At 39.2% G+C, this 11,240-nt stretch overlaps 1 protein-coding gene across 1 annotated transcript in view; it reads left to right on the top strand.

The window, feature by feature from the left end:
* The first annotated feature begins 1,139 nt into the window (after positions 1-1,139).
* The window catches only part of OPN5 (opsin 5), a 29,435-nt gene continuing 19,334 nt past the window's right edge, over positions 1,140-11,240 (top strand). Inside the window, exons 1-3 of the mRNA XM_058553942.1 lie at positions 1,140-1,276; positions 5,480-5,599; positions 10,512-10,682. Of these exons, the coding sequence (XP_058409925.1) occupies positions 1,147-1,276; positions 5,480-5,599; positions 10,512-10,682 (421 nt within the window). The 5' untranslated portion in view covers positions 1,140-1,146. The remainder of the gene's footprint in view (positions 1,277-5,479; positions 5,600-10,511; positions 10,683-11,240) is intronic.

The raw sequence follows: 11,240 nt of genomic DNA, 5'->3' as shown, positions 1-11,240 counted from the left end.
TATTTCTCCCCCTTTCAAAACAAATAATAAGAGTGATTCCAAAGGAAGTTATGACATCAGCAGAATGCTTTATCTCAGGACAACACGCCACTCTAACTTTCAGCACTGGGGATATTGTGTGACTTATATTTTTGCAGAGGGCCCATCAAAGACTTTGTAAACCTTTTAAAATCAATATTCAGTAGAAACACTACAAAGGGCTGTGTGTTTTGGGAGTTTCTCACTGCTCAAGATTTCATCCTGGAGCAGGAATGAACAAATTTAGAGAATGGATTTGAGGGGCAGTGGTGGGAAATAATGAAGTTGCTTTCTGCTTTAAGAAACTTGGAATCAAATCTTCCTGTGGATGAGACTTGTGAGTTACAATGAAGATTGAATTTTCTTTTCTAAATGGCCCTAAATTTCAAGATAAGCTTGAAAATCTTCTAGTTCTTAACTTCATTTGGTAAAGTTTCTATGATCCTTTATACTCAATTCTCTAATAACTAATGACTATTTCTTCTTATAGAAAAACTGTAAAGCTCACTGAATATATAACTGATAGAGTTGCTCTTCTGGGCAATTTGGATAATTAAAAAAATACTCTGGCAAATTAAAAAATATTTTATATATTTACAACATATTTTAAATATTGATGAAATGTTCTCTCTATAGGTACAGTGTATATATGTGTATATATAGAGTGTGTATATATAGTATATATAGTATGTGTGTATACATATGTAGTGTGTGTGTATATACAGATATGTATATATAGTGTACACTCCATACAATATTTTTGCTTAGTTCAGACTTTTACAAAAATTGCTAAGAAGCAGTAAAACGGATAGAGTTTGGCCTTCAACCTCTTATTCACCCAAGTGAGGGGTGAAGTGGCCCAAAGAGAGCTGCGTGATGAAGAAATGAGATAACCCAGGCTTGGATAATCACACATCCAATAATTGAATACTGACATATTTGGATCATTGAAGAAAAATATTAAAATGTTCTCTCCAGTTATTAATTAGTGAATCAAGCATGACCCTGGGAACTTGCTTTTCATTTTAAAACAGGGGCATGCTTAAGAGATGGTTCAGATTGGCTTATTCAGGTCTCTTGAGATCTCTGCCGGTTTGCTTTGCAGACTGCTGGTGGCTGGAGAACAGCATGGCGCTAAACCACACCGCCCTGCCCCAGGATGAGCGCCTGCCACACTACCTTCGAGATGGGGATCCCTTTGCTTCCAAACTTTCCTGGGAAGCGGATTTGGTGGCTGGCTTTTACCTAACAATAATTGGTAAGCTTCCTTAATTTTTCTGTGCAAAGGTTGCATCTAGAAAATTCATGGGCTGATATACGTTGATTTTGCACAAAGATTCTGACACTTAGGTGGGTATTTTAAGTGGAGACGGAGAGAGGGAGGAGGGCCGAAGATGGGGTGGCATTACGGAGCTGATAAATGTTTCCTGGAAACAACTCTCTGATACCTTTATTATTAGGGATAAATATTCCCTCAAAAATCTAAAGAAATTTTACAGCAAAATAATTGATCTTGAGACTGTATTTCATTTTGGTTGCTTTGGTTGTAGGTTTGTCTTCCGAATAACATTAATGATAATGAGATCTTATTTAAACAGAGTGCCTTTGCTTTTTAAAACATGCTTTTGATATAGTCATAAGAGTACAGGCTCAGAATGGATCTTAGAAATCATCTAGTTCAGCCTCCTCTTTTCACAATTGAGAAAACTCTGGCCCAGTGTTGTAGTGATGATGGACACATTGAGTTTACTTCACCTAAAAGTAAAGTTGCATCACAACATCATCACTAAGTGATTTTGGTGGGAATTGGAAAAATGTATTGGTAATAAATGCAAGTCAGTCCAAGGTCAAAAAATTTTTGTGCATAATCCACAACATGGTACATCTGCTTCCAGACTCTGCTATCCAATGTGGTGGCCACATGTGGCTCCTGAGCACTTCAACTGTGACTTTTCCAAAATGAGATGCGCAGTAGTGTAAATACACACCAGATCTTGAACTTAGTACTAGAAAACATAATGTAAAATAGCTCATTAATAATTTTTAAAAATTGACTACATGTTGAACCCATAACATTTTGGATATATTAGGTTAAATAAATATCTTATTAAAATTAATTTAGTGACATATTTACTCTGTTTACTGTGGCTACCAGAAAAATTTAAAACACACATGTGGCTCACATTTCTGGTTTATATTATGTTTATATTGGACAGCACTAGTCTAGGCAATTAGAATTCAACTACAATACTTTTCTTAAATTTAGAAATGTTTTAAATTTGGGTAACCAGTGTGCAGGTGGGTTATATCTTTAGGTGTGTCTGCCTTTAATCTTTTCAAATGTTGGGTCAAGCTTCTCTCTCTCTCTCTCTCTCTCTCTCTCTCTCATTCCTTCCCTCCCTCTCTTTCTCTCAACTATTTATTACTGACTAAGAATTTCATTTAACCTCCTGAAATTAGCAAAACTCATTAGAAAAGTGTGGAGACCCCTCTATGGTCAGTACTTGAGGCAAAAGGAATCGATGAGATTGAATCAGAAATTCTGCTGCAAAGAGATTCCCTGGGCCCTTGGCTTTACTATTAGTTAGTATCAAATTGATTTAAATTCTGTGTCTTATAAATGGACACCATGTCCTTCCAATCACAAATATATATTGAGTGCCTGTACCTTGCCACTGTTTAAGTTGCTGGGAATATAATGGTGAACAAAATGGCAAACTCGCTGTCTGCAAAGGGACTATCTGGTAGTAAAATCCACACCGCATTTTTATTAAACATAAGTACTTTCAATTATCAGAAAAGACAGAAAAATAAACATCTTATAAATTGAATTTGTCTCAATCAATTGCAAGGAATGAATTAAACAGTAGCATCTTTAACCTGACCAATTTCTCAAGATGACACAAATAAGGAGGGATATCAGTTCCATCCCACCTTGACATGAAGAATCGCAGGAGGAGAGGCAACCAGTGGGTGGGTGGGGGGAGTCAGGAGGATTTCTCACTTGATGCACGTGGGGTGGAAGGAAAATCCACGATCGTATTCAAGGGGCTTGATGAGATGGATCTAGAAAAAGAGGTCCCCAAAGAGTCTCTTAATAAAGGGAGCATCAGGTAACTCAGAGAGCTGGGAGTGGAGCCAAAGGCATCTTCCAGAACAGTCATTCGGGCTGAGGCCAGGGGCAGCTGGAGGGGGTTGGACTCATCCTAGGGCCAGTTCCTGGGCTTGATCCTGTGTCTGGTTTTCACCTCCTCCTAGGATAGGTGTACAGGGATGTGCCCAGCTTCTTTTTAAGGAACCAGAGTGGAGTGACATTCTTGGTGAGCTTTGTGAAATACTAGGAGTCTCAGGGAAAACTGGAAGGTGAAAAGATAAACCTGAGTTTGGAATAGAGAAGAAATACATTAGAGACCCATTTCCACCTTCTACTCTTCTACTGTAAATTCTTAGTTTATTCACTGTCTACATATGAGATTTTATTTTTTTATATTCATAAAAAGATTCAGGATTTTGATAATCTAAAATGTCTCCCCTCCCTTTAGTCTTTACTTTCTTAATCTTGTTTTCCTTAACTACCACTAAAAATAAATTTGGATTCTCTTGACACTCCCCTACAGATAAGATTGCCTGTGAGAATTACCTACATGCGGCTTGAGAGAGTTGACTATTTTTCTATAATGCTTTGGGCACTGGGTAAAGCCTTATGAAGTAGAGTTAATATAGATAATTTAAGAAAGGATAAGTAAGAAAATCAGTATTCTCAAAAGAGATGTAGGAGCCAGCCCTGATGGTGTAGTGGTTCAAGTTCTGCGCTCTCGTGGCTTCTGCGGCCCAGACTCGTTTCCCGGTCACAGAACCACACCACCCGTCTGTCAGTTGCCATGCTGTGATGGCGGCTCACATAGAAGAACTAGAAGGACTTACAACTAAGATATACAACCACGTTCTGGGGCTTTGGGGAGAGAAAAAAAAAAAGAAGATTGGCAGCAGATGTTAGCTCAGGGCAAATCTTTCCCTGCAAAAAAAAAAAAAAAAAAAAGAGATGTAGAAAGGCAAAGCGTGTTTAAATGAGTTTGTGTATAAAATACATACACATACTTACAGTTTTTAATCTTTTAATTTAAAGTAGATGGCATTTATTTATAATATTTCAAGCCATGTTTTCACGTTTTAATTTTCCAATGTGCCTTACTAGCTGGTTTCCTTTAATGAGACGTAGGTTTCATTTTAGTTGGTTTGCTCTAGAACTCCGTAATCTCTTCTATTTTTTTCCTCTTCTGTCTTAAGGAAGCTAAAAAGGTTTAAACAGACCATTAGGCAGCGCTAACTCCAGGGATTCAGAATTCCCTAAGAGCACAATGCAGTTAGTTCCTGGTGGTTTCATACCATCAGCTGAAACACATTTCTTTCCTTGCCCCCCCAAATGAATTGTGGTGGAGAAGTAGAAATTAAAATAGAAAAATCTGGGTTTCTCCTGTTAATACTCTCCTTATTCCTTACTACTAAAGGCAGCTGTACCAGATTCTCATTTATACACAGCTACTCTGTGAAGCAAGAAATCCTGAGGAAATCTACTCTACATGTTAAGCTATGGAAGTAGGTGTATTCTTTTCTTAAATAAAGTCAGTAGGGATTGGGTCTTTTGGATTTAAACTGGGTGTGTAAGAACTTTTGAACAGTTTCATGGTAACGCCAAAGCCAAGTAGTCATTAATAAAAAGATATAAGAGAGTGGGAACACATTTCTACCATTGTTGGTAGGTCGGTGGGTTGAGGGTCACTTTCTCTCCCTTTGGTGGGAGGGGGAGAGGCCATATTCTCAATAGTCACCCACTTCCCCTTGAGACCTAGTTCAGTAGCAGCTGCAGACACCCAGCGTCCATGTATCCTCAGGAGGCAAAAGTCCTGGGATGTGTCTCCAGGAGATGAAATTTTCTTTGCAGAGGGTTATGCCATAGCTGGCCTCTGCCTCTCCTGAATGCTGGGGCTCCCTCAGGAGGCCACGGTGATAGTGAAAGCACCTCGTTTGGTTTGGGTCTCTTCATCTTCAGAATTTATCAAGAGCCAAGGGATTAACCCTACATATCAGAGGGAGGGAGTTCTATAAAGCCGATACTCTCTAAAAATGGCTGAGGAATACTCCACCCTGGGGGCCAGTACAAGAACTGGCCATCGGGATGCCCACACCCTCCTGAGCTTCACTGGGAAGTTAGTGGTTCCCATTTCTGGGTAAGTTCAGTCTTATGATCCCCGACTCTTATCCCTTTGGAGGCAACCCATCCCTCGCCTGTCACTCACAACTCATGCTTTTTATTTCATCTTCTGAATTTAGATTTTTATTTAGAGTCCTCTCATTACCCTCTAAATCTATGGTGACCATTTTTGAAATTGAGAAGTGTTTCATATTCCAGTGAATTCTAAAACCTAGTTTTAATGATGGGAATTTATATTTTTCCTTGTAGGGATTCTGTCTACATTTGGAAATGGGTATGTCCTTTATATGTCTTCTAGACGAAAGAAGAAGCTGAGACCTGCGGAAATAATGACTATCAATTTAGCAATCTGTGATCTGGGGATTTCAGGTAACAACCGTGCCGTTTCTTCTTTGGGGGTTTGAACGATGCACCATTCTAAAGCCCTCGCTGGCTCAGAGATAACCCCTAACCCATCCCCTTTTGTTCCTTCCTTCACAAATCATCTTTACAGAGTTTGTGGTAAGACAATGGAGTGTTGTCTGGCTAAAGAGATCATTCATTTAGCATTTATTGAGTCCTTTCTATGTTTCAGGCATGTTAGCTGCTGAGAATACAATTGGGAATAATACATCCTATCTTAGACACCTCAAGGTGTAGTGGGCTAAATGATTCAGAAAACAGAAACTTACAGGCAGGCTCCAGATCACTGTTTTAAATTCTGTTACACCTCTCCCACTCTTATGGAAATCTGCTGAAATAAATATCAAGAGGGTAAAGTCTTAAAAGGTAAATGATGGCCGAAGACAGTCTGAGAGGTGAGTATAGGAAGAAGGAGGAGCTGCCCTGCTAATGATATATTTAAGTGATAACATAATGATATATTTAAGTGTGGCTTGGGGACCGATTACAAGTATAGGAAGCTTCCAGTTCAGTGGTTCTCAAACTTGGCTGCACAAAAACGTCACTTGAAGAACTTAAAAAAAAATACCCGTGGCTGTGTTTCATACCCAGAAATTTTGAATGAGTTGGTTGAGAATGTTACCTGGGCATCAGGATATTTAAAATTAGAAAAACGAGAATCCAAAATTGAGAACTACTGGTTTATTTCTTGCTTTTTTGGCATCTCTGATAACCCAGAGAGGAGGAGTGGAAATAAAATTTCTCTAACTGCAATTCATTTTTACAAATATGAATGATGTGGGGTAAGTCACTTCCCTTTGCTTTCATCTGTAAAATTCTACACACACTCAAATGTGTCTTTGGAGCCCAACATTCTGCTCTTTAGCCTACAGTTTTAAGTTACTAGAGGCAGAGAAACTGAGTTTGAACAGAACAAACACACCAACTCCTCTTTCCGCTGGAAACCTTTTAGCAGTTTCCCATCTAAAGCATCCCTTTTAAAATGTTTGCTGATATTTGTTTCTCTCTTCATTAGTAGATTTTTTTGCCACTGCCAATCTCTAAAGAGAAGGGTCCATAATAAGCCTCTATCTATTGAGTTACTATTTCTCACACAGCCTTACTGGTGCAGCTTTATTTTAACCTTTAATTCTTTATTTTATTGCGGTAACATTGGTTTATAACATTATATAAATTTCAGGTTACATCATTATACTTGTAATATTGCATAGATTATATCATGTTCACCACCCAAAGACTAATTACAATCCATCACCACACACATGTGCCTAATCATCCCTTTCGCCCTCCTTCTTCCCCCCTTCCTTTCTGGTAACCACCAATCCAGTCTCGGTCTCTGTGTGTTTGTTTGTTGTTGTTTTTATCATCTGAGTGAGATCATACGGTATTTGACCTTCTCCTTCTGACTTATTTCACTTTGCATAATACTCTCAATGTCCATCCATGCTGTCACAAATGGCTAGATTTAATTGTTTCTTATGGCTGAGTAGTATTCCATTGTGTATATATACCACATCTTTATCCATTCGTCCCTCGATGGGCACTTAGGTTGCTTCCAAGTCTTGGCTATTGTGAATAATGTTGCAGTGAACACAGGGGTGCATGTATCTTTACGCATGTGTGTTTTCATGTTCTTTGGATAAACACCCAGCAGTGGAATAGCTGGATTGTATGGTAGTTCTATTCTTAATTTTTTGAGGAATCTCCATACTGTTTTCCATAGTGGCTGCACCAGTTTGCACTCCCACCAGCAGCGTATGAGAGTTCCCTTCTCTCCACATCCTCTCTAACACTTGTTGTTTCTTGTCTTGTTAATTATAGCCATTCTGACGGGAGTGAGGTGATATCTCACTGTAGTTTTGATTTGCATTTCCCTGATAGTTAATGATGTTGAACATCTTTTCACGTGCTTGTTGGCCATCTGTATATCTTCTTTGGAGAAATGTCTGTCCAGGTCTTTTGCCCATTTTTCAATTGGGTTGGTAGTTTTTTGTTGGTGTTGTTGAGATGTATGAGTTCTTTATATATTTTGTATATTAACCCCTTATCAGATATATGATATGCAAATATCTTCTCCCAATTGTTAGATTGTCTTTTCATTTTGTTGATGGTTTCCTTTGGTGTGCAGAAGCTTTTTAGTTTGATGTAGTCCCATTTGTTTATTTTTTCTATTGTTTCTCTTGCCCAATCAGATATGGTACTTGAAAATATGTTGCTAAGACCGATGTCAAAGAGCGTACTGCCTATGTTTTCTTCTAGAAGTTTCATGTCTTACATTCAAGTCCTTAATCCATTTTGAGTTAGTTTTTGTGTATGGTGTAACATAATGGTCTACTTTCATTTTTTGCCTGTGGCTGTCCAGTTTTCCCAACACGCTTTATTGAAGAGACTTTCCTTTCTCCATTGTATGTTCTTGGCTCCCTTGTCGAAAATTAGCTGTCTGTAGATGTGTGGGTTTATTTCTGGGCTTTCAGTTCTGTTCCATTGATCTGTGTGTCTGTTTTTGTGCCAGTACCATGCTGTTTTGGTTACTATAGCTTTGTAGTATATTTTGAAATCAGGGAGTGTGATACCTCCAGCTTTGTTCTTTTTTCTCAGTATTCCTTTGGCTATTTGGATAAATTTTAGGATTCTTTGTTATATTTCCATGAAAAATGTTGTTGGAACTTTGATAGAGATTGCATTGAATCTAGAGATTGCTTTAGGAAGTATGGACATTCTAACTATGTTAATTCTTCCAATCCAAGAGCCATGTGCTGCCTTCTTATTGAGAGTTTATATTGTCTTGGTTATTTGGGAAGGCTATTTTAGGAATGTGTACCCATGCACATTAAGAGGAGCATATCATGTCAGGCCCCTTTCTGTGAAAACAGTCATGATGAACCCTGGGGAATTTGCGAGGCTGCAAAATGGCTGCCATTTTGGCTATTGCCACACGATGGCGGTGTCACAACAGGAATGATAGCTTTCCGGGTCAGCTCACCCTGCTGACTCCTGATGGTTCTCTCCCTGTTACTGAACGTCAAAATACTTGAATGAAACCTGCCATTTCAGCCACATTCTTCCCCAGTGAATAATACCAGTTTCATGCTCAAGGCTGAATTAGACTAGGCTTGAATAAAAATGCCTTTAATTGGTCCTATACATTGAAAATGCTTTCAGCCAAGCAAGGCTGCTCTACAATTGCACAAATTACCGCATTTCTCTGCATATGTCTTTAGAGTAATTTACCAAGAACGCGTTTTCTTCTGTGCGATAGCTTTCTCTGATGGACCCAGACCATTTTTTTCAGCTTCTGAGTATCTCTAATACACTTTTCCTTTCCAATAAACCTTAAAACTTTTTATGTCTGTGTTATTTTTTTCTTGGTCAACTGTATTTCGTTACAAGCTCCTTGCAGAAGCACATCCTAGAGACCAGGTGTATCTCACTTCCACTGCTAAAATTTGCTGTTTAAATATCAATGGTTCTCAATTGGGTATGTGTATTAGAATAACCTGGGGAGCTAAAAAAAATGTATATTGATGCCCGGGCTTACTCTCGATAAATTCAATCAGACTATCTGGGGGTCAGAGTCCTGGACATCGATATTTAAAATAAATCAAAACAAAGCAAAGCAAAACAAAACAGAACAACTCCTCCAGTGATTCTAACGTGCAGCTAGGTTTGGAAGCATTCTGCTAAGTGGAGGAGGGAGAGACAGTCTAGGTTCATCAAATCTTGGCTCCAGGAGGAAGCTTAAAATAGCTTTTGCTGATGGGTCCCAGGCACAACAGACACTCATTTCATTCCATCCGAGTCACTTCCACTTGTCTTTTGCTGTTTTTAGCCGTCACCCAGCAGATACTTAGCTCAAGCTTTGAGTTTTCTGTCTCCTCTCTCTAGAACATTTTCCCTCTAGACGTTGCCTGGGTCTCTACCACTGATGTAGGCATCTGCCTAAATGTCGCATTCCCAGAGAGATCATCCCTGATCTCCTGATGTAAAACAACTATTTCTGTCTATCTCCTTCCCCTGCTTTATTTTCCTTCACAGCGCTAATCACTACCTATCATGCCAACATATCATATCATAGCTCATATTACAAATTACTTGTTTCTTTTGTCTGCTCTCTGTGTGGAAAAAATGAATTTGTCCATCTGGATCTCTATTTTGTCCTCTAGCACCTCGCTCTATACTTGTTACATAACAGGCACTGAAGAAGTATTTGTTGGGAAAAAACCCAATTCTTCTACCCTCAGTTTCCTCACTGACAATGGAGTTAGGCTCACTAGGATCAGGAAGCGGTAATGTGAGGGTGCACAGTCTAGCAAGCTGGAGGATGGCACTAGCTGTCTAAACAGGTAGAGGAGATGTGCGTCTAGCTTAAGGAAGGCACTCAGTAAGTATGTGTTGACTGACTGAACTAACAGGGACTTCTGTGTACCTTTGTATGCCAAGCAAGAGGCACAGCTGGGAGGGATAGGGCAGGGCTGGCACCTGCCAGCTGTGAATATCAGTCACTTGGTTTTCCTAATGAGTTAAGGTTAGGGAACCTTCTTTTGGTAGATCAGATAGAGACTTCAAAGAGCTTCCTCGGCACTTTCGCTTCAGGGAAGGTGAAGATTGAATACAATGACTGAATAGGGAGGGTGCAGGGTGTGAATTAAAGTAGAAAAATGCTTTCTAGAAAGTAAAAAACCACAACAACAAATGGAGGCTGAAGTTATAAATAGTTTAAATCCCAGAAACCTGGGTCTGGTTGTAAACACATTGAACCCAACATTTGCTAAAATAGCTATCTCTTGTCTGAACGGGATACAACTCAATAGTGAGTTGAGGGAGGTGGGTAAATTTTAACTGGAGGGAACTTCCCTTGATAAACTGCTTGGCGCTCTAGTTGTAGGCAAACCGTTCACGATCATCTCCTGCTTCTGTCACCGCTGGGTGTTTGGCTGGATTGGCTGCCGCTGGTATGGATGGGCTGGATTTTTCTTTGGCTGTGGAAGTCTTATCACTATGACTGCTGTCAGCCTGGATCGATACCTGAAAATCTGCTATTTATCTTATGGTAAGTCAGAAGGTTTCTCATTCTCTAATAGTCAAAGCTAGGTGGATTGTCAGCGCTGTACATATTGTACCCGTAGGTAATAAACAAAGATTATTAATAACTCAGGGACCAAGAGTACTTCCATGTCTAGTCTGTCTTGTTCTAACCTATGTTTAAAGATTTGAACCGGTGTCAATGTAGATTTCTTTTAGCACCACTTTTATAGGAATGTCTGGTGATTGGCTACAATGCTTTTAAAAGTATCATTTCCTTGTATAAAGTGTGTAAGCTTCTACCATGTTTTGCCATGAAAACAAAAGAAATAAAATGCGTTGAAAGGATGTTTAGCTGGTTTCCCACATAGTAAGTATAATTGTGTGAAAAGATGTTTCTAATTCTCCTTTAGTACTCAGTTCCCCATGATATCAGAGATGAGGGGTCCAAAATGTCCACCTCCAAGTTAGAGAACTGGATAGCTGTGCCTGCAGGAAAGGACGCACATACAGAAATACCACTTGACATTCTCTTTGAGGTATTGGCAGGTAGAAAGACGAGTGACGAGAATTGGTGAGGGGTAAG

The sequence above is a fragment of the Diceros bicornis genome, chromosome 14 (genome assembly GCF_020826845.1).
Source record: "Diceros bicornis minor isolate mBicDic1 chromosome 14, mDicBic1.mat.cur, whole genome shotgun sequence".
Classification (NCBI taxonomy): Eukaryota; Metazoa; Chordata; class Mammalia; order Perissodactyla; family Rhinocerotidae; genus Diceros; species Diceros bicornis.
The sequence above is the reverse complement of the archived record's forward strand: the minus strand, read 5'-3'. Positions and strand labels throughout refer to the sequence as shown.